Source organism: Schistocerca americana, chromosome 2 (assembly GCF_021461395.2).
Source record: "Schistocerca americana isolate TAMUIC-IGC-003095 chromosome 2, iqSchAmer2.1, whole genome shotgun sequence".
In the NCBI taxonomy this organism is placed as follows: Eukaryota; Metazoa; Arthropoda; class Insecta; order Orthoptera; family Acrididae; genus Schistocerca; species Schistocerca americana.
Window position 1 is genome coordinate 592,222,198 of NC_060120.1, and position 21,993 is coordinate 592,244,190.

The following is a 21,993-nucleotide window of genomic DNA, read 5'->3' on the forward strand; positions in this document are numbered from 1 at the left end:
TAATTCTCTACTTTTCTGAGCAACAGGACTTTACCTTGTTCTGTTCTTGGATTGCAAGCTCAACTAACTGCTCTCAATTTTGGGGATATAATATTATCCATTCATAAGCTGAGCCCCTAATAACCATAGATTCAAGTTTCTTAAGCAAGTTGTTGTGACTGATGACATCAAATGTTTTGTAGAGGATATAAATACGACTGAGATTGCTATTTGCTGTGTGCAAGGATGTGAAGTATCTCAGTTTACTTGCAATTTTTGTAGGGTCAGTTAGCACAGCTCACTTCTTCATTAGACAGTTAATATAATGGAAATCTGTCTGCTCTGCAGCAGTTTGCTTTCTTACAGTATTCCATATGGGTTTCATCTTATTGGTGAACTTTGTTATATAGTATCATTTGCCTCTATTTTTCCTTGTTTGACATTTTTGAAGATCTTTTTATAGGTTTTGAAATTAGTCTCAAATCCTGGCGACATGAATTGTTTAGACAATCTGTGTGGTAATATTTTTTTCTTTGAGGATACCAGAATCCCAGAAGTGATTCCTTTATTTTTTGTTTCCCTTGTGTACGTTTTGCTCTGTTTTGGAGGTAAGCACAATACAAAATACTAGGAAAAATTCCTAATAAAGTTATTAATTTTTCCAGTTGTGTGTTTGCAGTTGTAAATCTCTTTCCAGTGTTCTTTGCTCATGTCATGGAGAAAGTGTGTTTGCAGTTATATTTCTCTTTCCAGTGATCTTTGCTCAGATACTGGAGAAAGTGATGTATATTTTCATCGCTGTAGTTTCTACCAGTGGCTGTTAGGCACTGTTGCAATTGCAGCTCACTTTTCACACTCAGAGAGAGTTTTTCAGCTTTGTGATACCCAAAGCCCTTGTTTAGCATTTCTATTTTGTAGTTCATTTCTACATTTACAAATATCTTATCAATGGTGGTCTAATGTTTTTGGTGACAAGAATGTGTTGAATTGGATTGCAACCTTCTCACCTCTTTTACTCCTGTAGACTTACTTAGTATACACAGTTGATCTTATTCTCTGGATAGCTGGCTATGTAAGTCTCCAAAGACTTCTTCTCTGAAGAATGATGCTAATTAAAGTAATATATATGACTCATTCTCTCTCTCTCTCTCTCTCTCTCTCTCTACTCATGAAATAGGTAGGTACTAAAAGAACTTTTAGTTCACATTTGGTGTATTTCAACTTCCATAAAGAACACAATTATCATTTCTCACATAAACATTAGACTTCTTGTAAGTCACCCATGTTGTCTCACATTAGACACAAATTAAGATACATTTACCACATAGTTGATTCAACAACCATGGAAATCATGAACAAGTCTTGCCTCTAGCACATCTGTGTTAAAAGTTACTAAAAATCTGTTTTCAACTCGACTGTTTTTTTAATCAGTACAATAGTCAAAGTTATAACACAGAAGTTCCTTTGGACTGCCATGTTCTTATATTACAACTTCCTTAGCATGATTGACAAGTACTTGTTGGTGCTGTTAGAGACAGTAGAAGGCTGAGTAGTTCTAGAATTTATGCAGAAATTCTCAAAACACTACTGTGGTAGATGAAGTCTTTGTGATATAATTTGCTGTTATTATGGTAGATTTCATGTTAAAAGTTTGCAAGAGATTCAGTAATTCATTGTTTTCTTTAGTGTCCTTCAAAAAATCAATATTAAAATCATCACATAGAATAACTCTTCTGTTTCTTTGTGTTAGTCTGTTAAGTGAATATTCCAAACTTTTTTGAAAGTGTTTACGTCACCAGTTGGAGCTCTGTATAAATAAATAATAACAAGTTTAATGTCCACTATTTCAGCTCCTGCTAGGTCTACATCTTTTTCCTTCATTATTTCAACAGGAATTTTTATATTTATGAAGTTTATATTATTTCTTATGAATGTACAACTGCCACTATGTTTAAGAATTTATCTACAGAGATCACCAACTAGCACATTTAAGAAAGAAAAGTTTTTATTCCTCAAGACCATACAGTAACAACAATATGTGGTATTCAGCCATGATCACCTTCCAGACGTGTGTTTAAGGAGGTAGGAACTTTGATTACTGCTTCACCATAAATATATTTCGACAAGAAGCTTGTAATAAATAATCCACTTAAGTTCAAAACAAAACAATGAGGTAGATAATTAAAATACCAGAATAAAACCGACATTCAGTACTTCACATTAAGGTTGTCTTTAGCAAAAAAAGTGTTGTACAACATTGACAGCAAAACTTCTGATTACTTACTCAATGGCATAAAATGTATGACAGACAGGAAAGTTAAATTTGAAGCCAAAATGAATATTTGGTAACTTCATCTATTCTTTAGAGGAATTTCTATTACTGTAATATTTAAAAGGTGATGGTAGGGAAGTATTAACTTATACCTGTATTTAAAAGAAAGATAAACAATTAAAAATAAATATTATTAAAATACTTGTAAATTAGCAGCATGTAACCGTATTTCAATATGAATGTGTAATTATTTTAATGACTCATTCCAAGTCCTTATGATTACCCATACAAATGGTCTATGGAACATAAAATTTATTTACTAACTAAAAAACTGAGAATCTCATGGTCAAGGTAAGAACACCTACATATAAAACAATACAGTTTCTAAATATATGTAAGAGCTTCCTTATACCATCAGGAACACAATTTTACTTTCTTAAATTAATCTTCCACATCACTCACCCTTTCCAGAAAGATAACAGGCTGATTTAGAACCAATTTATTCCAACAAGTGTTATAGATCTCCATTAACTGAGACTGTTTCAAATGAATAATACCATATCCATAACTTTTAAATATTGTCAAGGACAATAAATGTATACTTACAAAACTTGACACATTCTTTTTCCACCAAATTAGACATTATATTATGGAAGATAGGAAAATGGGATTTAAAGAGCAAACCCAAAGATAGGGTGTTAAAACTTACAGCTCAGAATAACACAGACATGTTCAAATCACCTACATAAAAATGAAATACTTAAGATTTTCGTTTGATGTTCAATACTCCAAAATATACTTTATTTTTTATCCATTCATCTTTAAACAATCCGTTTTCATCCAGAGTGATGATTAGAAGCAACACCTACAGAACAATGAAAATATTTGATTTTTGACAATATGATGTAATTGGATAGATAAAAATATCTACTCCCCAAATGATGGAAGGAGAACACACACATAAAAAAAGGTTTCACATATGCAAGCTATTGGAGCCAGAGGCTCCTTCTTCTGGTGGGACAGCTGAAGGGGAAGGATGAGGCGTGAAGGAAAAGGACTGGAGAGATTTAGAAAAAGGGTTAGCGTTCCAAAAAGTCAACCACAACCCACTTGAGGGGAGACTTTCCATACTGGATGAGAAGGTTTCTTCTAATGTAGCATGTTCAAATGCTCTCTCTCTTTTTCTTACATATAGACACAGAGAGAGAGAGAGAGAGAGAGAGAGAGAGAGAGAGAGAGAGAGTTTCCCTTTTTTTTTTCATTTTCCATATCTTGTTCCAGGCCAAGTAAGAACCACATCAAGATAACTATTTATTTCTCTTTTGCTTCATCCTTCTCCAGATCACTTTCATTTTCTCAGAATGACCTCATTTTCCCTCATCTGACCATTTCATTCCAGCTGTTTTCTTTTTGTTTTACCTTCCTAAAAATCTTTGAATTTCTTGACTTCTAGTCTGAATTTGACTCTGTTGAGTAAGTCATCTGCTCAATTTGCTTTTCTTCTAAGTAATTTTTTGTCATGCCTGATTATCCAGTTTTTCTGTCTGTTTACCTATTTTGGGAGAATGTGTGTATCGTCATTTCTTGTCCATCATCCTTCATTCTCTCTAGTTGTCCTTAGAGCACAACATGTCTTTTCTTGGTCTTATCTGCTATCTTAGGACGAAATGAATATATCTCCTTATTTGGCTTCAAAACCCAGTTGCCATCTTTATTCTCAATTGGACATAATATTGTTTGGCAATAGTATTCTTTTTATCTTTTCCAAATCTTACAAATCCATTTTGCATCCAGAGAAAAGTAATGTTTCTGGCCAACAGATGGCTTCTTGTCTCACAATCATGATACAATGCCTTAATTTAAGATCTTCGTAAGAACATGTTTTATTGTACAGACTTGTCACTTTCACATATGCCCTTTTCAGTTTTTTTCACTTTGGTTTTTAATTACTTCTTTTTCACTTTTAATGTTTATATTTTCTGTGTTTTGATGTTGTGATGCAGTACTTCTCTTTTTCTTTTTTTTTATTCTCAGAGGGTTACTTTCATTGGTCATGCATTCTGTCTTTTCCAATTATAGCCATATACCTTCAGAACTTGTAGTCTTTACTTTGCATGCTCTGAGGTTCCATCAATTATTATAAGTCCATTTACAAAGGCCAAACAAATTACTACTTCTTTCAGTCTACCTGGTCTTGTGTACTTATTGGCTTTTCATTTTCTTGAAACATGTTCCAGAAACATGTTTTCAGCAGTGGTGACAAACTACTTCCTTGTCTGGCCCCTGATATAATTTAGAAGGAATAAAAAGTTGTTACAAAACATTTAACTTTTATATTGTGTCTGTAAGAGCTTGTTTAAATATTTTCAAAGTTTTTTTTTTTTTTTTTTTTTTTTTTTTTTTACATAAAGCAAATTACTTCAAGATTTTGAGAAGGAAGTCTCTGTCTATTGAATCATATGCCGATTTAAAAACATACCTTTTACCTGATATTTTCAAATATATAATTATTCATTTAATCTTTAGAATTTGCTATGGATAATATCTGCTGCTCCTAAATCCAGCCTTATACTTACCAGTTTGTTCATCTAACTGTGGGTTTAATACATCCATAATAGCTTTTGATAAGATTTTGTATTCCAAGGGTAGTAATAAGTGTCAGGAAGTCGTTTCTGAAAGTATTTGTATGGAGTGTAGCCATGTACGGAAGTGAAACATGGATGATAACTAGTATGGACAAGAAGAGAATAGAAGCTTTCGAAATGTGGTGCTACAGAAGAATGCTGAAGATAAGGTGGGTAGATCACATAACTAATGAGGAGATATTGAATAGGATTGGGGAGAAGAGAAGTTTGTGGCACAACTTGACTAGAAGAAGGGATCAGTTGGTAGGACATGTTTTGAGGCATCAAGGGATCACGAATTTAGCATTGGAGGGCAGCGTGGAGGGTAAAAATCGTAGAGGGAGACCAAGAGATGAATACACTAAGCAGATTCAGAAGGATGTAGGTTGCAGTAGGTACTGGGAGATGAAGAAGCTTGCACAGGATAGAGTAGCATGGAGAGCTGCATCAAACCAGTCTCAGGACTGAAGACCACAACAACAACAACAACAGGGTAGTAATGAAATTCCTCTTAATTACTGATTCTGTTTTCTCCCCTTTTTATGAAGTGAGTGAATTACAATAGCCTTCCCATTTCCAGGAATTGTTTAAGTGTTCCATGCCTGATCTAGTTTTTCTTTCATAATAGTGACACCTAGATCTCTGTTGCTTTTTAAAATTTTTGCTGTGAGGTCATCTTCAGCTGGGGTTTGTTGTGATTTAATAGTTTAATGTAACTTTTTATCATATCAGTTTTCACATAGCCTTTCAAAATATGCCACTAGCTTTCAATTTTCTTGATTGTTAAATACAAGTTTTCTATTTGCTTTCTTGAAGCATAGTGATTGTAGAATTTAATCATACATGTATTTCTCAAATCTTTTGTAATAGTCCATTGTATTACATTTTTAAAAGTGTTTTTCTGTAATTTTAAGTTTTTCCTTTTCGAAACTTATCTTTTGTGCCTAATAATGTAGTCAGTAAGCTTCTTCTCAGACTGATATATTTTTCAGTTATTGCTTGTTTTCCCACTGTTCTAGTCATTCTATGCATTGTCGAAGTACTTCTTCACTTTTACTGTTCTGCCGTATGTGCTTTCCTTGTGTTTTCCATGGTTTTATTTGAAATGCAGCATGTTTAATTGCTTCTATAAAGTTGTTGCCATCAGTATTCACTTCTTTCAGCATCTTTTGAAATTCACTTTCCTTTTATTTCAAAGTTTAATTTTTTGTTTCATTTTTATCAATGGTATACTTAAACTCAGCGCCAAAATTCTCTTCATAAGTACCAGTATTGGCACTATTCTTGTTAAAAGTTGTTTATCACAGCAGCCTAAAAATTTTCTTCTCTCTGTAATTCACCAAATGTTAATCATATACTGTACCTTTTCATTATTCCAATAACCCCTTGTTGTGAGGAAACTGTGAAACAAACAAAGAGAGAGAATGCATATTTTTCACAGTGTTGGTACAGAACATGAAGAACTACTAAAAATTGAAATTGGCATCTGATGATGTGCATGAGTACTTTTCCCTGTTCACAGGTCTTTTCAAACGTGCCATAGCACAAAGTGGATCAGCACTTTGCCCATGGTCATTTTCTAAAAATGCTACAGACAGGACCTATCGTTACACATCATACTTGGGACATGATGCACAGAACTCTTCTGATCTGATGGAATTTCTGATGACAGTTGATGCAGCAGCCCTGGTGGAAGCAAGATCCCCCGCACTAAATCAAGAGGTAATTATTTTACATTTTTCTCAGTCCCAGAGCTTTTGCAAACACAATAGAGCTATCTAACCTTCTTGGGCTTCCAAAAATATAGTTTTCATGTTAAAAATGGATACATAATTAATTTAAAACATTTATACATTCATTTTTGTACTGTGGTGTGTGTGTGTGTGTGTGTGTGTGTGTGTGTGTGTGTGTGTGTGTGTGTGTGTGTGTGTGTACGTAAACTACCTGGAGAAAAGTTTTAATAATGAAATTATAATACAAATTAAGGACCTGCATCCGCAGTTGCCCTACATGTCAACAAAATCATAATGGAAATTTTCCTCTTTTAATGTAGATATTTTTTAACTTTTTTGCAAATGACAACAAATTCCAATATTACTCTGTTAAATGTGCAAATTAGAGCTTGAGGAGTAGCTGGTGGGACTGTACTGCTCATGTATGCATGTCACAAAAGAATGAAAACTGGTATTTTTTTGAGATTTCATAATATTTCTTGTAGTGTTAATAACTACTAGCTTTCTTTGTAGTTAGAGCAGTATTTATGTTGTGCTAGTTCCAGTGATTACATTAACTAATTTTGGAGCAAATATTTGCAAGAAATTCAACTGGGACATACATTTCAAACAACCTTCAAGTAAAATAATACCATTTTCATGAAAATGCAAACAGTATTCTTAATCATAAAAAACTCACAATTTTATTGTACTGATTTGCAGGAACCAATAGAATAGGCTTACTTGCAGAGGGTTTTTGCAAACTATAATGTCTATTTGATACAACATATAATTCAGTATGAGCCATCTGTCTTCTTTACACTTTTTTAAAGTACTGAATAGAAGAATGAGTAACATGATGGGATTCAATGTACCATGGAAGTCAATGTGAACCAAATCTACAAAGAGAACTTCCCTGCAGGCATTATTGTAAAACTGCATAGGATAATTTCATATCTGTGAAGCATCCATTTTCATCAACGCACAACTCTGCAGCTTTGGATGCCTGCAGTATAAAATTTGCTGCTTTTTAAAATGGTGAGAAAACTTACCAATGATCACAAACAAATACAAGAAAAACTAGATACTGTGATTGCTACATACTATAGGTGAGAACTGTTTTTATCACAAAGTGAAGAAGCAGCTCAGTCTTTGAGGAACTTGGAAAGACAATGTGTAGAGGTGGTTGAAAATAGAGTGACATGCATAACACAGAAGAACTGAACATGTAAAAATCACAAACCAGACACAAAATCCAAATGGAATACTGGAGTGCATAAGAGAAGTGCCTTCCACAGTCACTTATCATAAATAGTAAAAAGCCTACGAAATCTTCAAGTGGTAATTTTACAATGAGAAATAACATTGATGAAGATTTAAACATTGCTGAAGTGGCATCCAGTTCAAGTGTAAACAATGAGTGCACCAACGAAACAAAATCCATGACTGAAAACAGACAAAATACAGATGAAAACAAACAGATGAATGAAAACTCTCCAGAAGACATATGAATGAAAACTCTCCAGAAGACATAAATACAGACTGGCAGGAAGTGAAGAACAAGTGGGAAGATTGAAGAAATATGACTGTAGAAAAATAAAAAAAAGAACTGACCAAAACCAATGCAGAAACTGTTGTACAAGATTGTGCTACAAATTGAAAAGTTGGTTAATAATACACTCTGAAGCCTACTATCCAAACTTTTGTAAACATCAGTAGTAAAAACAGAAATAAATTCAGAACAGGTACTGGCAAGGAAAAAGGAATGCTGTAAGGTGAAAAAAGAGTCTGGTTTCACATTACCACACTCAAAGGTAACACCAATGCAGGAACTTCAGCTAACTTCTTACAAATCTCTTTCATAAGTCACAACTGTTTTACAGTTGAAAAAATTGATACAAAGGGATTAAATAATAGCTACAGAATAGGAGCTGATTTCAAATTGAAAGATAAACTAATGAACAACAACATATAAATTGCTCAACCACTGACAGTAAAAATAAATGTCTCCAAGCTGGTGAGTTTCCAGGCTTCCTAAAAGTAACACACACAGTGCCAGTTTACAAAATCCACATGAAGTGTCAAGCTACAGTATCGTATCTATACTATCAGTGTTACCCAAGGTGATGTAGTCCATAAGAGATCAACTCTTATGATACACAGCATGTATTTCAGAAGAGCAGGTAAATGGCAGCAGTGTACTTGACCTAGTCACAAATATAAGTCAGGGCTTTGAAGACAACAAGTTTATAGCAGTGGTACTTTGTGGCCACAGTAAGGCATCTGATTGTATTCCACATAAGAACCTCTTCAGCGAGCTAAAATCATGTGGTATTGGGAGATTTGTTCTACAGGCTCTGAATCCTACCTGAATGGATAGTTTAAGTGCAAAGAGCAGACTCAGGTGAAAAGGAGTTACAATATGGTGTGCCTTAGGGATCCAAACTGGGACCTCCATTGTTCTAAATTTTTGTTAATGACATAGGATCTAACAGGCTTACTCGCACTTCATTGATGATACAACTTTGTTCTTGAAAGGGGAGAATGTGGTTCAGGCTGGAAAGGTTACCTACCTGCAAATTCTTTTCTGGTTTAGGTGTCTCATCAAAGAATTTGGTCACATTACATTTAAATTGACTTTATGGGAAATATTTCACAGTGTGTTCAACAATGATTCAAAATAATGCACAGAGGTGTCTCAATGGTTATAATTAAACTGATGGCGTTCTGAGTGCTGTAGCATGGGCAATATACACTGCAGGATGCTGAAACGTCATAGGTATGTTCATTAATCACTTCACTCACAAAGTATGCTGAAAAAGTAATAGTTCCACTTTCTGCCACAAGGTAAAAATTTGCTGCTTGAAGCAGTCAGAATATGACACTTTTCCTGTTTTGAAGTCAGTATATCATTTGTTATCTGGAAACTTGCGTTGATTTCTATTGAAATATGACTGTTGGTGAAAAGGATTAAGAAGGGTTATGTTTTCCATGCAATATGCAATAGCTATTGAGAAAGAAGACCATGCACTGATGGTAAGGCTGTTTTATCAGAATGGCAGCAATAGCGGCACTGCTTTGGAATATCATTGAAAGAACCAGCTGTGAAGAAGCCCAAAGTTGATAAACGGACCAAAGAATATAATCAAGAAATTTGAAGAAACACTTGACATTTCTTTAGCAGGACAAATTCTGCACCCAGTCCTTCAGCTGTGTCACGGGAACTGTCTCTACCCAGGTCAATAGTTCAAAAGATATTGTGGTGCATTTTACCCTTGTATTCCTACAACATTCAGAATGTGCACCAAATAACCACCAAGGTAGACTACAATGCTGTGACTTTACCCTTCACTTTTTGGAATGGATGAACGTAGGTGACATGTGGCTGGAGAATTTCTTTAGATGGACAAGGCACGTTTTACTTTGCACACTACTGTTATTCCAAAGAAGTGTCACATATGGGGTTTTCCTCCATTGCATGTTGTGTAGCAACATCCACTGCAATCAGATTATATGACTGTGTAAAGTGGTTTCACAAGTTCCTTCATTCTCAGTCTATTTTTCTTGAAGTGACATCTGAAAATTATAAGGACCCCTTTGTGCAACACGTGATTCCAGCTTTGCAAGAATGTGACTGTATCCACACAGCTGTTTTCATGCAATATGGGGTGACACTACATATCACTTACAAAATGAAAAATTTGCTTCAAAAACCTTTGGTAATGACTGCAGCATCTCTAGGTAATTTCAAGCTGTGTGGCCTTGCAAATCCCACAACCTAATTCTGTGTGACTTCTGGTTATCTAAAAGACTGAGTCAGTCAGGGATGTATGCAGACTCTTTCTGATCTAAAGGATAGCATACAATGACACAGCACTTTGATTATACTGGATATGCTGCATGTAACTGTTGACCATGCTGTGTTATGGATGCAGCACATTGCTGAGTTGTGAGACCATATTGAGTACATGCTGTAATTTGTGACCATATTCTAATAAATGTGACTCTACCACCTTTGTCATGTGTTTGATTATTCCACCAATTTTCCTGCACCTGCACCACATTCTGACTGTACCATACTTTCACTTAGTGCCAGAAAGTGAAACTGCTATTTTCTCAGCATATTCTGCAAGCACACCAATTAATGATTGTACCTGCAATGTATACAGTGTGCATTGCAGCACTGAGAACATCATCAGTTCAATTATAACCACCCAGGATATAGTTGTCACAGAGCAATTAACAGCAAAATATAAACAGACATTAGCCTCCCAGTATTAGACAGCTGATGAAAGAGGTTCACAGATATATGGCACATGAAATTACTCCTTCTTCATCACATAGATGTCACACGAATGAATGCTGATGGCAGACTTATCACATAGCTCTTGCTTGTATGCCAGATTGCATGGGACTTTCACATAATACTCACTGCCACAAGTTCCCAAACTGTTGCACAGATGGTGCCTCTAAGATTTCCAGGGCCAGACTGACAATTTTGGACTGGATTTTGACTTATAAAGACTTGTGTATGAATATTTTAGTATTTAAAAAACTACCACAAACAATAGTTTGAAAAAATGCTAGGTTACATTTTGCTAATTTAGGTGAACTGTATCCTACAGCAATAAATTGATTTACAATGTATGTACTGCACTAATAATGCACCAAAAGTTACACATGTATTTTGTGTGTCTACTCTGTGAATTACCTCTTTATGGGTATGGCAGCAATATTTAGACTTACAATCATTTGCATTAATTTATACAAATTTAATTAATTGTTTAATTAATTAGTAAAAGTTGTGAACCTTTCCAGGAAAATTAGGCCAACAAAAGTATAGTGGTGGAAGCTGGAATCTAAAAAGCTCAATGACTTAATTTGCAATAGAAATTTTGGTGTGTAAGGTTTAATATTAATTATCTAGTAAGTTAATGAGGTTCAGAAAATTCAAACACATTACTGTAAACTCTTGATACCAGTCTTTCTAATAAGTAGTGTCTATATTTCCAAAACTATCCATCATCTCCGCCATATTTACTCATACACAACATTATTAATGCCCAGTGATTGATTACTTTTAATTAATAAAGTTTCCAGTAAAAATAAATATACTACTGCAATCAGTGGAATGAACATCATCAGATGAATAATTAATAAGCAGGAAATAGAATGTGAATGATATGTGAACAGGCTTGGGTAAGCATTATATATACATTATTTGAATAGTCACATTTACATGATAATCAAGAAAGAAAAAGAAATTTAATTACTGGTAGGAGTGTTATAACAGCAGGTGGGGAGGGTCCAGCTTGCTATGTTATAGGCTGTTCAGCAAGTAGAAGTCCTGTACATTGAGAGGAATCCCTGTTTTATCTAGAACAATATGAAAATTAATGAAGACAAAAAGCAGAGGAAGATATACAGTGGTAGTGGTAGTGGAGCTCTGAATGATACTGCAATAATTATACTTCTGGAATTTTTCATTGATACGAAGTTAACGCGACAACCACACATGAAATATATGTGTGCCAAACTTTTATTAGTCCTATACCACTTGAGGTAACTAAAAACTACAATATAAGAAAAGCACCTGCTAACAGTGTACTATGGAGTATGGAGTATTCCACAGCCACATCAGACACAGGCTGTTTCTGTGGGGTCTTTCTGCAGGTTGCAAGAATGTGCTTTTATCTCAAAAGAAAGCAGTGAGGATCGTAATCTCAAGCAAAAAGCTCACCATTGTAAACAATTTTTTTTTCAAGTTAGTTCTAAGTGTTTTCAGGCAATATACTCTCAGCTACCTCATTCACACAAAGATAAGTTGTTAACACACTGCTCACAATGAAGACAACATAGACTGGCCAAGATGTTGATTAATGAAGACACAAATCAGCTTCCCTATGGAAGCCCTAAATCTATTTAATACACTACCTAGCAATATTCAGTCGTTACCAGTGGAGCAATTTTAACTAAAATTTTGTTTAGATTGGAAGAGTAACTTTTGTACAGTATTAAGAATCTGGTAATAGAAAAGTGTCCATCTGAGCACAACTCAGTGCCATGACAACATCAACAACTCTGTTATTTAACTAAATTGTATTAGTCTTATAATTGTATAACAATTGTAAAGTATATTATGATCTAGTTCTTAATTGTTTTGCAGGTTCCCTTTTAGTGTCATTGTTTAAACTGTAATATTGTATTCATTTTTGTGGTAATGTTACTGCAAACTTAATGCAATCTGTTCAGCCACAGGTGGGGAACATTATAGAATTAGTAGTAAAAGAGATCAATTGGAAAGCATTCTTAAAATGTGTTGCTTATCAGCGTTAATTCATTGGTGCAATATGGTGGCCATTGAAGGTGTATGTTACAAGATAACTTGGCAATGGTCTAACCAGTACGCCTAAAATATCACTAATAAAACAAAAATTTTCAAAATAACTTTAAACCAAATCAAATTTCTTTCAAACTTTATGTGTTGGAGTCTTCATTAGAGTATGTAGTAGTATCTCAAAATGCCTCTTCTTTTGATAGTTATGTAACTCAATTAGTGTAATACTTTGTTTATTAAGATAGCAATCAGTGATATGTGGCATACATTTTATGTATGTCCAACAATCACTTCAGTTCTTTGTCAAATAAATTTATAAACTACATAAAAAATTATACAATGTTCTACTGTTTTATTATTTATTGTACTCTATAAAAGAATATATGAACAAAAGCGCTGGCAGCTCGATAGACACACAAACAAACACAAACATACACACAAAATTCAAGCTTTCGCAACAAACTGTTGCCTCATCAGGAAAGAGGGAAGGAGAGGGGAAGACGAAAGGAAGTGGGTTTTAAGGGAGAGGGTCAGGAGTCATTCCAATCCCGGGAGCGGAAAGACTTACCTTAGGGGGAAAAAAGGACAGGTATACACTCGCACACACGCACATATCCATCCACACATACAGACACAAGCAGACATATGTCTGCTTGTGTCTGTATGTGTGGATGGATATGTGCGTGTGTGCGAGTGTATACCTGTCCTTTTTTCCCCCTAAGGTAAGTCTTTCCACTCCCGGGATTGGAATGACTCCTGACCCTCTCCCTTAAAACCCACTTCCTTTCGTCTTCCCCTCTCCTTCCCTCTTTCCTGATGAGGCAACAGTTTGTTGCGAAAGCTTGAATTTTTGTGTGTATGTTTGTGTTTGTTTGTGTGTCTATCGACCTGCCAGCGCTTTTGTTCGGTAAGTCACCTCATCTTTGTTTTTATATATAATTTTTCCCACGTGGAATGTTTCCTTCCATTATATTGAAAGAATATATGAAAGTTGATAAAAAGTACTCAAGATCAGAAATGTAGAACAACATTAAAATTCTGTAAATATCATTCAGAAAATAAATATGCATTTCAGGATAGATTAAATACTCTTATCTGTGTATGGGCACCACACGTGGAACCAGAGCATGAAGATGCCTTCTTGACAGAAGAGCCATGGGTCATAATGTCAGAAAACCGCTACACTCATGTTCCTTACCTAACGGGAGTCACAGACTATGAATTGCTGATAAGGACACAAGGTATGAAAACAAAATACAAACATTTAAAATGACATTCAGTAACACAGTTGACATTTCTTTTGGATAAAATGAAAAGTTAATGAAATCAAATAATTTCTATTGTTCTGCACTCAAAGAAAACTTAAGGGTGATATTAAATTTAACAATTAATAATGGAAAATTTCTGCATATTCACATTGCTGTGAAACAGAAAGCTGTATATTCTCACTAAAGAACATTTTTTTTCAGTAGTTAGCTTATTAATCCCTTGACCAGGCTGTTGCTTGTGCCTTTATCTGTTCTCACCTGACTAGTTACTCCTGTACCTTACAGCACTTCCTTGCAGTGTGGCATAATCTGCCACATTTTGGTGCAATTTTCTCAAATCAAGCTGTGCTTGTAAGTTAACAATTCAAAGCTCTTGGCAGTAGGAATGTATACTATGAATATAAGCAATTACAGTTGATCTGCTTTGACAGTCTCATGGAAGTTTTTACTGGATGAGCGAATGTACACACAAACATTTCTGAACAATATATGTTTCAAGAATTTGTTTCAGTGTACCCAAATGTGAACTTATAAAATGTTCAGTATATTTGTTCATAACTTCAATTATTGTTGTTAACAACCTAGTGTTTAAAATTAATATGAAAGTATCAGCTGATGTAAAACTCTAAATACACTTTGTAGAGACTCCTGAATGTTGCCAACACTAGGCCTGAGCACCATTCATTGAGTATGCTGCACAGCACCACCAGGCAGCTCGAACTGAGTTCATTGAGCACAGTTAGGGGGTTAAATAATCTACACACAGCAATTATTTTACTATTAATGCAACTAAAACGTTTATTCTTTGCTAGTGCATAGATTTTGTGTCTTTCAAACTTTGACAAGGTTACTTTTGCAGTTTATAGGAATGAAATATAACAGAGCAGGTTTGGAAACCTGTGAATTTGGAAGTTCAGAAAAAATGATAGGGAAGTTCAAAATACTCAATGGTTAGGCTGAAAAACAAGCATAATAGGAACAGAAATAAACAGATTTCCAAAAGGAAAACCAATATACTGAAAATTACTGGAGCAGAACTGGACTAGTGGATAGCAAATCTTTCCCATCATGAAGCTGAGATAGTGCATAGTAGAGATAGGAACAGACACATTTTGCAATAGAAGAGGTCAAAAGTACTGCAGGGAAATGGATTGAGAAATAGTACAGCAACACGAGAATAATTTCAATTTGATATTTGCAGTTTGATAAAATTCTTGTTTAGGCTGAGCTACATTTGAAGGTATGAAAGCAAAATTAAAATACTGTATGTGAATCCTACAGTAAAACTGCAAATTTAGAACATCAACAATGCAGTCAAAGTAGTTCACAGGTGAATAGCCAGATATCCAACCATTCACTACTGAACTATTTCATCATGAATCACGTAGAGAGGAGATTAAGAATCATAACAATGCAATCTTTTATCCATAAGCATCATTTGTGTCTTAGAGATACTAATGACATCCTGAACTACCTGAAATCCATATCTGTTTCATTTCATCTTCAACATCTCCATATAAACATACATATACACATGGCCTGTCTACTAGTGGATATTTTCTTCTGCTGTCGGTCATGAATCAGTGAAATTGTGATCCAGTTCCACTTTGTCTTTAACCTTGACAAGAATCTCTTCATTTTTGAGAATCAGTTATACCAAGAAACAAGGTGTACAGATGCCAAATAATGGAGCATCATTCAAGGCCTCACTGACACACACGTTTTCTACGTACAGTAGCAGTTGGCCACTGATCTGTATGTGATACTTTATTCTGTGTAGTGTGTACAGTCTATGTGACTTTCAGTAGACATTCATGTGGCTAGTTTTGATGTTAATCCCCAGATTAAAGTTTCACTTTACAGTGGAGTGTGCACCAATTGAAAACTGTTAGTTTAAAACTGTTTGCTGGATGAGGACTCAAACCTGAGAAGTTTGGAAGGCATGAGATGAGGTAACAGTGGAAGTGAAGTTGTGAAGATGGATTGTGAATCAGACTTGGATAGCTCAGTCAGTACAACACTTGCCCACAAAAGGCAATGGTTCCTGATTTCAATCCCAGTTTGCCACATAGTTTTAATCTGCCATGAAGTTTCATTTTTTGATGCTGATGTTCTTGATTATGAATAGCATCTTCATCCAACAGTTGAAATTTTTTCTTTGTAAAATACAGCCTTCAAAATCTTCTTTCTACCAATAGCAAATTATAAATGCTGATCCAAATTTTTGTAAATGTGTATTCAACCTTAGTATCTCCTTCTCTCCATTCCATTACCTCACCCACAACCCAGTTGATGGAGAGACTTTTCAAACTGACTTACCCTTCCCAGAACCAATCCAAAACTTTAAATACATGCAGGTATTTCTCTATTTATGTCAGATTATTTAGGAACCTCCAGACAAACTAATATCAGTCTGTCATAAACTATAGTTAAAAAAATGATTACCTACATTACTGTTATAAAACTTGAAAACCATCCAAAAAGTTGCTGATATACGTTTTCTTACATTGCTTGATAACATGCTAGACTGGAACTCAACTCAGGCCTTTTTGCCTTTCACAAAAATAGCTGTAGCAATTGCATGATCAAACTGCACCTAATAATCAGACTCAAAGCTCCTACCTACTGGTACATTTGCCTACACTTTTAAACACAATAGAAGGTATCTAGCACACACTGTTAGGCTAACATTACAGGAAAAATGGTATGATGGAGAACAGCTTAACTGTAAATTGAATGCATGTTTCTCAATGAAGCATTTAGCAGACTATAAATTGTATTGAAACTTCCTGGTGAAGTAACACTTTCAAACGCATCAAGACTTTAACCTACTTCATTGCTCTTCAGTACTACATTAGCCAGTAAAGTAAAAGATAAGCTGAAATTGCATGTATATTCTAGTGAACACTGAATTTTCTTTTATTTATACAAATAATGTTACTTTTGATTAACAGAAAATGAGATGTTTGGAACAGAAGAAGGTATACAGAATTTGAATGATAACTTTGATGGCTATGTTGCTCATGAGCTTCGATTTCCAACCAGAGAAGAGCAATTGAATGTATCAGCACAGATTCGACAGTTTTACTATGGAGATAGTGAGATAACACTAGAATTAAATGACACAACAGCAACTGTAAGTTTAAATCCTTAATATTATTTTTGTTGTTTATTTTTAAAGTAATTTCAATTATGATTCACAAAGAAATAATCAGTTAATAGGATATCCACAAATTATTCAATGGATTATAATTTTACAGAAATTAATATTTTAAACCAAAAGAAAATTACTTGATTTTTAACAATTAAAGTATCTGAAAAAGTTTTGCCAAACTGGCCAGTCAGTATCATCATATGCTGCAAGAAGACAGTATAAATAACAAGGATTCTAGAGTAAATGAGCGTGCTATGGTCGTGAGAAACAAATTCTTGTATACGATGCAGTGATGATGGAGGACGAAGTTAAAAAGTGCCCATCAAAGCAACAGTTACTGAAACTCTGGCATAGACATTTCATAGAACTTCTGCTTCAAAGAGAGTAGGTATATCATCCAGACAAGAGCAGAGGTGTAAGCGATATGGAAGACACTTAACTGTAACACATTAAAATAACGTAGCATTCATATGATGACTAATATCATGAACAGTTTTCTCTCTCTCTCTCTCTCTCTCTCTCTCTCTCTCTCTCTCTCTCTCTCTCTCTCTCTCTCTTTCTTTCTCTCTCTCTCCCTTCCTCTTCCTCTTTCTCTCTCTCTTTCCTCATCCAAACAGGCCTTGAAAGGCCAAGGGTGTCAACTGTCCACCGTGTCATCCTCAACTGATAGGCATCACATGATGCAGATATGGAGAGGCTTGTGATCAGCACCACACCCTCACAGTCATTGTCAGTTTTTGTGACCAGCGCTGCTACTTCTCAGTGAAGTAACTCCTCAATTGGCATCACAAGGGATCAGTGCACCACCCTTTGCCGGCAGTGCTTGGCAGAGTCAGATAGTCTTCCATTCAAGGGCTAGCCAAGCCTAAGAGCACTTAAGTGATCTGATGGGATTCCTGTGTTACCACTACAGCAAGTATGTTGGCTCTTGAGAACAGTTAAAGTTCATAAATGTACTAATTCATATTTTGCAAGAAATTAAGGCTGTTATGATTCATGAATGTTCTTCAGATGCAGTTCCTTTTCTTAGCTTTCTCTTAGGATAGATAAAAAACCCACTCACCAAGTGGCAGCAGGGGAGCATATGCAAAAAAAGGATTTTACTTTTACAAGCTTTTAGAGTCAAATCTTTTGTGTGTGTGTTCCCCTTCGTGAGTATGTTTCTGAAAGCTTGTAAAAGTTAAATCCTTTTGTGTGTATATTCCTCTGCCACCACTTGGTGAGTGGATATTTTTATCTACCATTTACATTATAATATCAATAATTGATTATTTTCATTTTTATATTAGCTTCCTCTTTGCTAGTCATTAATGAAGCATTTCTATGTATGACTTCAGCCATTAAGTGCAGAATGAGATGGGCTGCATATGATCATTGCAGCTTCAGCCAAGTATCGATTCATTGCAGAATGAGAGAACATATACTAAGTATAAGCAGCCCCAATAACATATCAGTAAGAATTTTACTGTTCCAGAGTGAGAAAACAATTAAAAAAGTATTGTTCATAAGAAAATTCATTTATCCATTTCATAAAACACCATGTCCTGCTGTGTGAAGAAGTCCATAACTGCTTCCTGCATATTCTGGTCTGACAGCAACCTTTCAAGGCATCTTTTAAATGACCAAAGGCATGATAATCACATTGGGAGAAATCAGGACTATAGCGTCAGTGTTCAAGCATGTCCCACTTCAGTCTGCACAACTTCTGTGTTACAACATCAGTGATGGCCACCTTGTGTCGAAGCACAACCAGCACAAAATTTCGCACATCATTCCATAATGGTGGTTTCTGACAAGCATGCTGCTTTGTACACATTTTCCACTCTCCATTGTTTGTCCTTTGGAGGCAAGGAAAGTAATAACAGCATGTTGGTCCTGTTTGGACACATTTAGTAATAATATCACCATAGCTCACGTTTCTGAATTTACTAGACACACATCAGACAGACACAAAACCACACTAATCTCTTGCCTATAAATTAGTGCCTATATGCACACATCATAGATGCATTACAATGCATTTACTATGCAGCAAATCCTTCATATGGAAACTTTTTGATTGCTGCTTATATTTTCTTTAGTTCTAGCTTGATAATACTCATGACAACAAAACTGCACTACATGTGATTCAAAAGGACTAATCACTACCACCTATCACTGTGCATTCTTTTTTTTCACTTATGGTGCTTTCCTTTGATCTTTTGACCTTCTACCCCTTCACTTGACGTTTCCATTTCCATCAACTTTTTAATATGAATCACCTGAGTGCAAGCAACAGCTCTGCTAATACACCGCCCTTTTATACCTTGCATACACAATACTACTGCCAGCTGTATATTTGTGTATCAACATCCCATTACTTTTGTCACCTCAGTGTATACATCATTAAAGAGTCAATATGTCTGTAAAGCTGATGATTACATGTCAAACTGTTCAAAAATATACAGGGTGTGATTCAAAAGTTTCAAGACTTATCTCAGAACTAGAAATTTATTAGGCGGGTGAGCGGGCGCGTTGTCGTGGAGGAGAATCCAATCGCCCTTGATCACTGGGTGGACGTGGTGAACTCAATCCCTCAAGTGTCGGAGCACTGACATTCTGACAACAGCCATTGTTTAAAAGTTCCCACACTCTCTCCACATTTTAATATGTTCAGCTTGACGATGGCCTCCAAGAGCAGTCATCGTCTTCAACATTCCCGTGGCCATCTTTGAAATGTTTGTGCCACATGAAAACCATTGCATGTTCAGCTTGATGATGGCCTCCAAGAGCAGTCATCGTCTTCAACATTCCCGTGGCCATCTTTGAAATGTTTGTGCCACATGAAAACCATTGCATGGGACATGGCTTCTTCCTTAAAGGCCTTTTGAATCATACCGAGAGTGTCCATGGCAGTTTTGTTCAGTCACACGTGAAACTTAATTGCGTAACACTGTTCCAATGGCTGCTCCATTTCCACCTCTTCCACTTTTCAACCAAGATGAATGACATGCACTCATGCTGCAAGTGATATGCAGCCTCCAGGATTCCAGAGGCAACTGCCACAGCTTCAGTTCATTCTGTGAGACCCCCCACTACTTCCCCCAAGCAACGGAACCAATCTTTGCATGCTCCTCTACTCAGAAATTAATCAGTCTTGAAACTTCTGAATCACACCTTGTATGTTCGAAGGGTTATGTAGTGGACACCCCATGTTATCCTTGTTATGTGCTTCCATGCAACAGACACATTCTCTCTTAATCACTAGTTACCCCAGAACATGATGCCATAAGATATACAGTTTCACCTAATACAAGTTCTCTAAATTTACCTAAAATGTTTTACAGGACCATCATCATCTTCCTTCCCTAGATTCCCATTTAAGTTGTCTGAGCATCTGTGCTCTAATTTTTTATTGGTTACACAGATCAGGACTCCAAGGACCCCAAAAACTTGAGTGTTATCTAGGACTGGTTGGACTTATGTTAAATGAGCATTTTCTTTAAAGGTGCATCACACAGTCCCAGAATTATCTTAAAAACTCAAAGCCTTCTGATTCCCTCCCTGCATCTGATGTTATATGTTGATCTCATTTCATATCATACATCCCAATATTACTACAAAATGATATGAAATGAGATCAACATATTTAATCACTGAGAGAATCCAGAAATTCATCACTAATGTTGTAACTGAACACCTTTGGTTTCTTTTCCTTCTCTATGGGCATTATCTTACATTTATCCATATTTAAATAGAGCATCTATTCATTACACCAAAATGAAGTATTGTTTACATTGTTCCTTGAAAGCATCCAGGAATGATACTTTTCTGTAGACAACAGCATCATCAGCAAACACTCTGATTGTTCTGCTGTCTCTATCTGATAACTGTTTATGATTGTTGAGAACACTAACGGTCTTACTACGTTTCCTCAAGGTACAACCAATGTTCTTCTCATTTCTGTTGAATGCTTATCGTCCTATATAGCATATGGTACATTTACTTTTGCACCCTGTAAATCAACATGAAGTCACTATCCTTATCACTCCTCCCACAGTGGTATTCCACCACCCACCAAACCTACAAAATATCCTCATCCATCCCTACACAACACCTGCTCCCAACCCCTTGCCTCATGGTTCATATCCCTGTAATAGACCTAGATGCAAGACTTGTCCCATGCATCCTCCTACACCACCTACTCCAGACCAGTCATAGACATCACATATCCCATCAAAGGCAGGATTACCTCTGAAAGCAACCGTGTGATCTACAAGATAAGCTGCAAATACTGTGCTGCATGCTACGTTGGCATGACAACCAACAAGCTGTCTGTCTGTCTGCATGAATGGCTACTGACTAACTGTGACCAAGAAACAACTGGACCATCTTGTTGCTGATGATGCAGCCCAACATGACATAATTCATTTCGATGACTGATTCACAGCCTATGCCATCTGGATCCTTCCCACCAACACCAGATTTCCTGAACTATACATGTGGTATCTCTTCCTGCAATATATCATATGATCTGGTAATCCTCCTGGCCTCAAACTTCATTAGTCATTGTCCTTACCCATCTAACCCCTTCCCTGTTCCCACTGACACACTACGCAGCCCTCTATTCCACCAGTGCACCCAGTCTTTTTACTTCTCTCTATTTCC

At 35.7% G+C, this 21,993-nt stretch overlaps 1 protein-coding gene across 1 annotated transcript in view; it reads left to right on the top strand.

Annotated features, from left to right (window-relative positions):
* LOC124596002 (esterase FE4-like) overlaps nt 1–21,993 on the top strand; it is a 75,238-nt gene that overhangs the window by 43,032 nt on the left and 10,213 nt on the right. Inside the window, exons 6-8 of the mRNA XM_047134952.1 lie at nt 6,398–6,597; nt 14,000–14,165; nt 17,147–17,328. Coding sequence (XP_046990908.1) covers nt 6,398–6,597; nt 14,000–14,165; nt 17,147–17,328 — 548 coding nt within the window. The remainder of the gene's footprint in view (nt 1–6,397; nt 6,598–13,999; nt 14,166–17,146; nt 17,329–21,993) is intronic.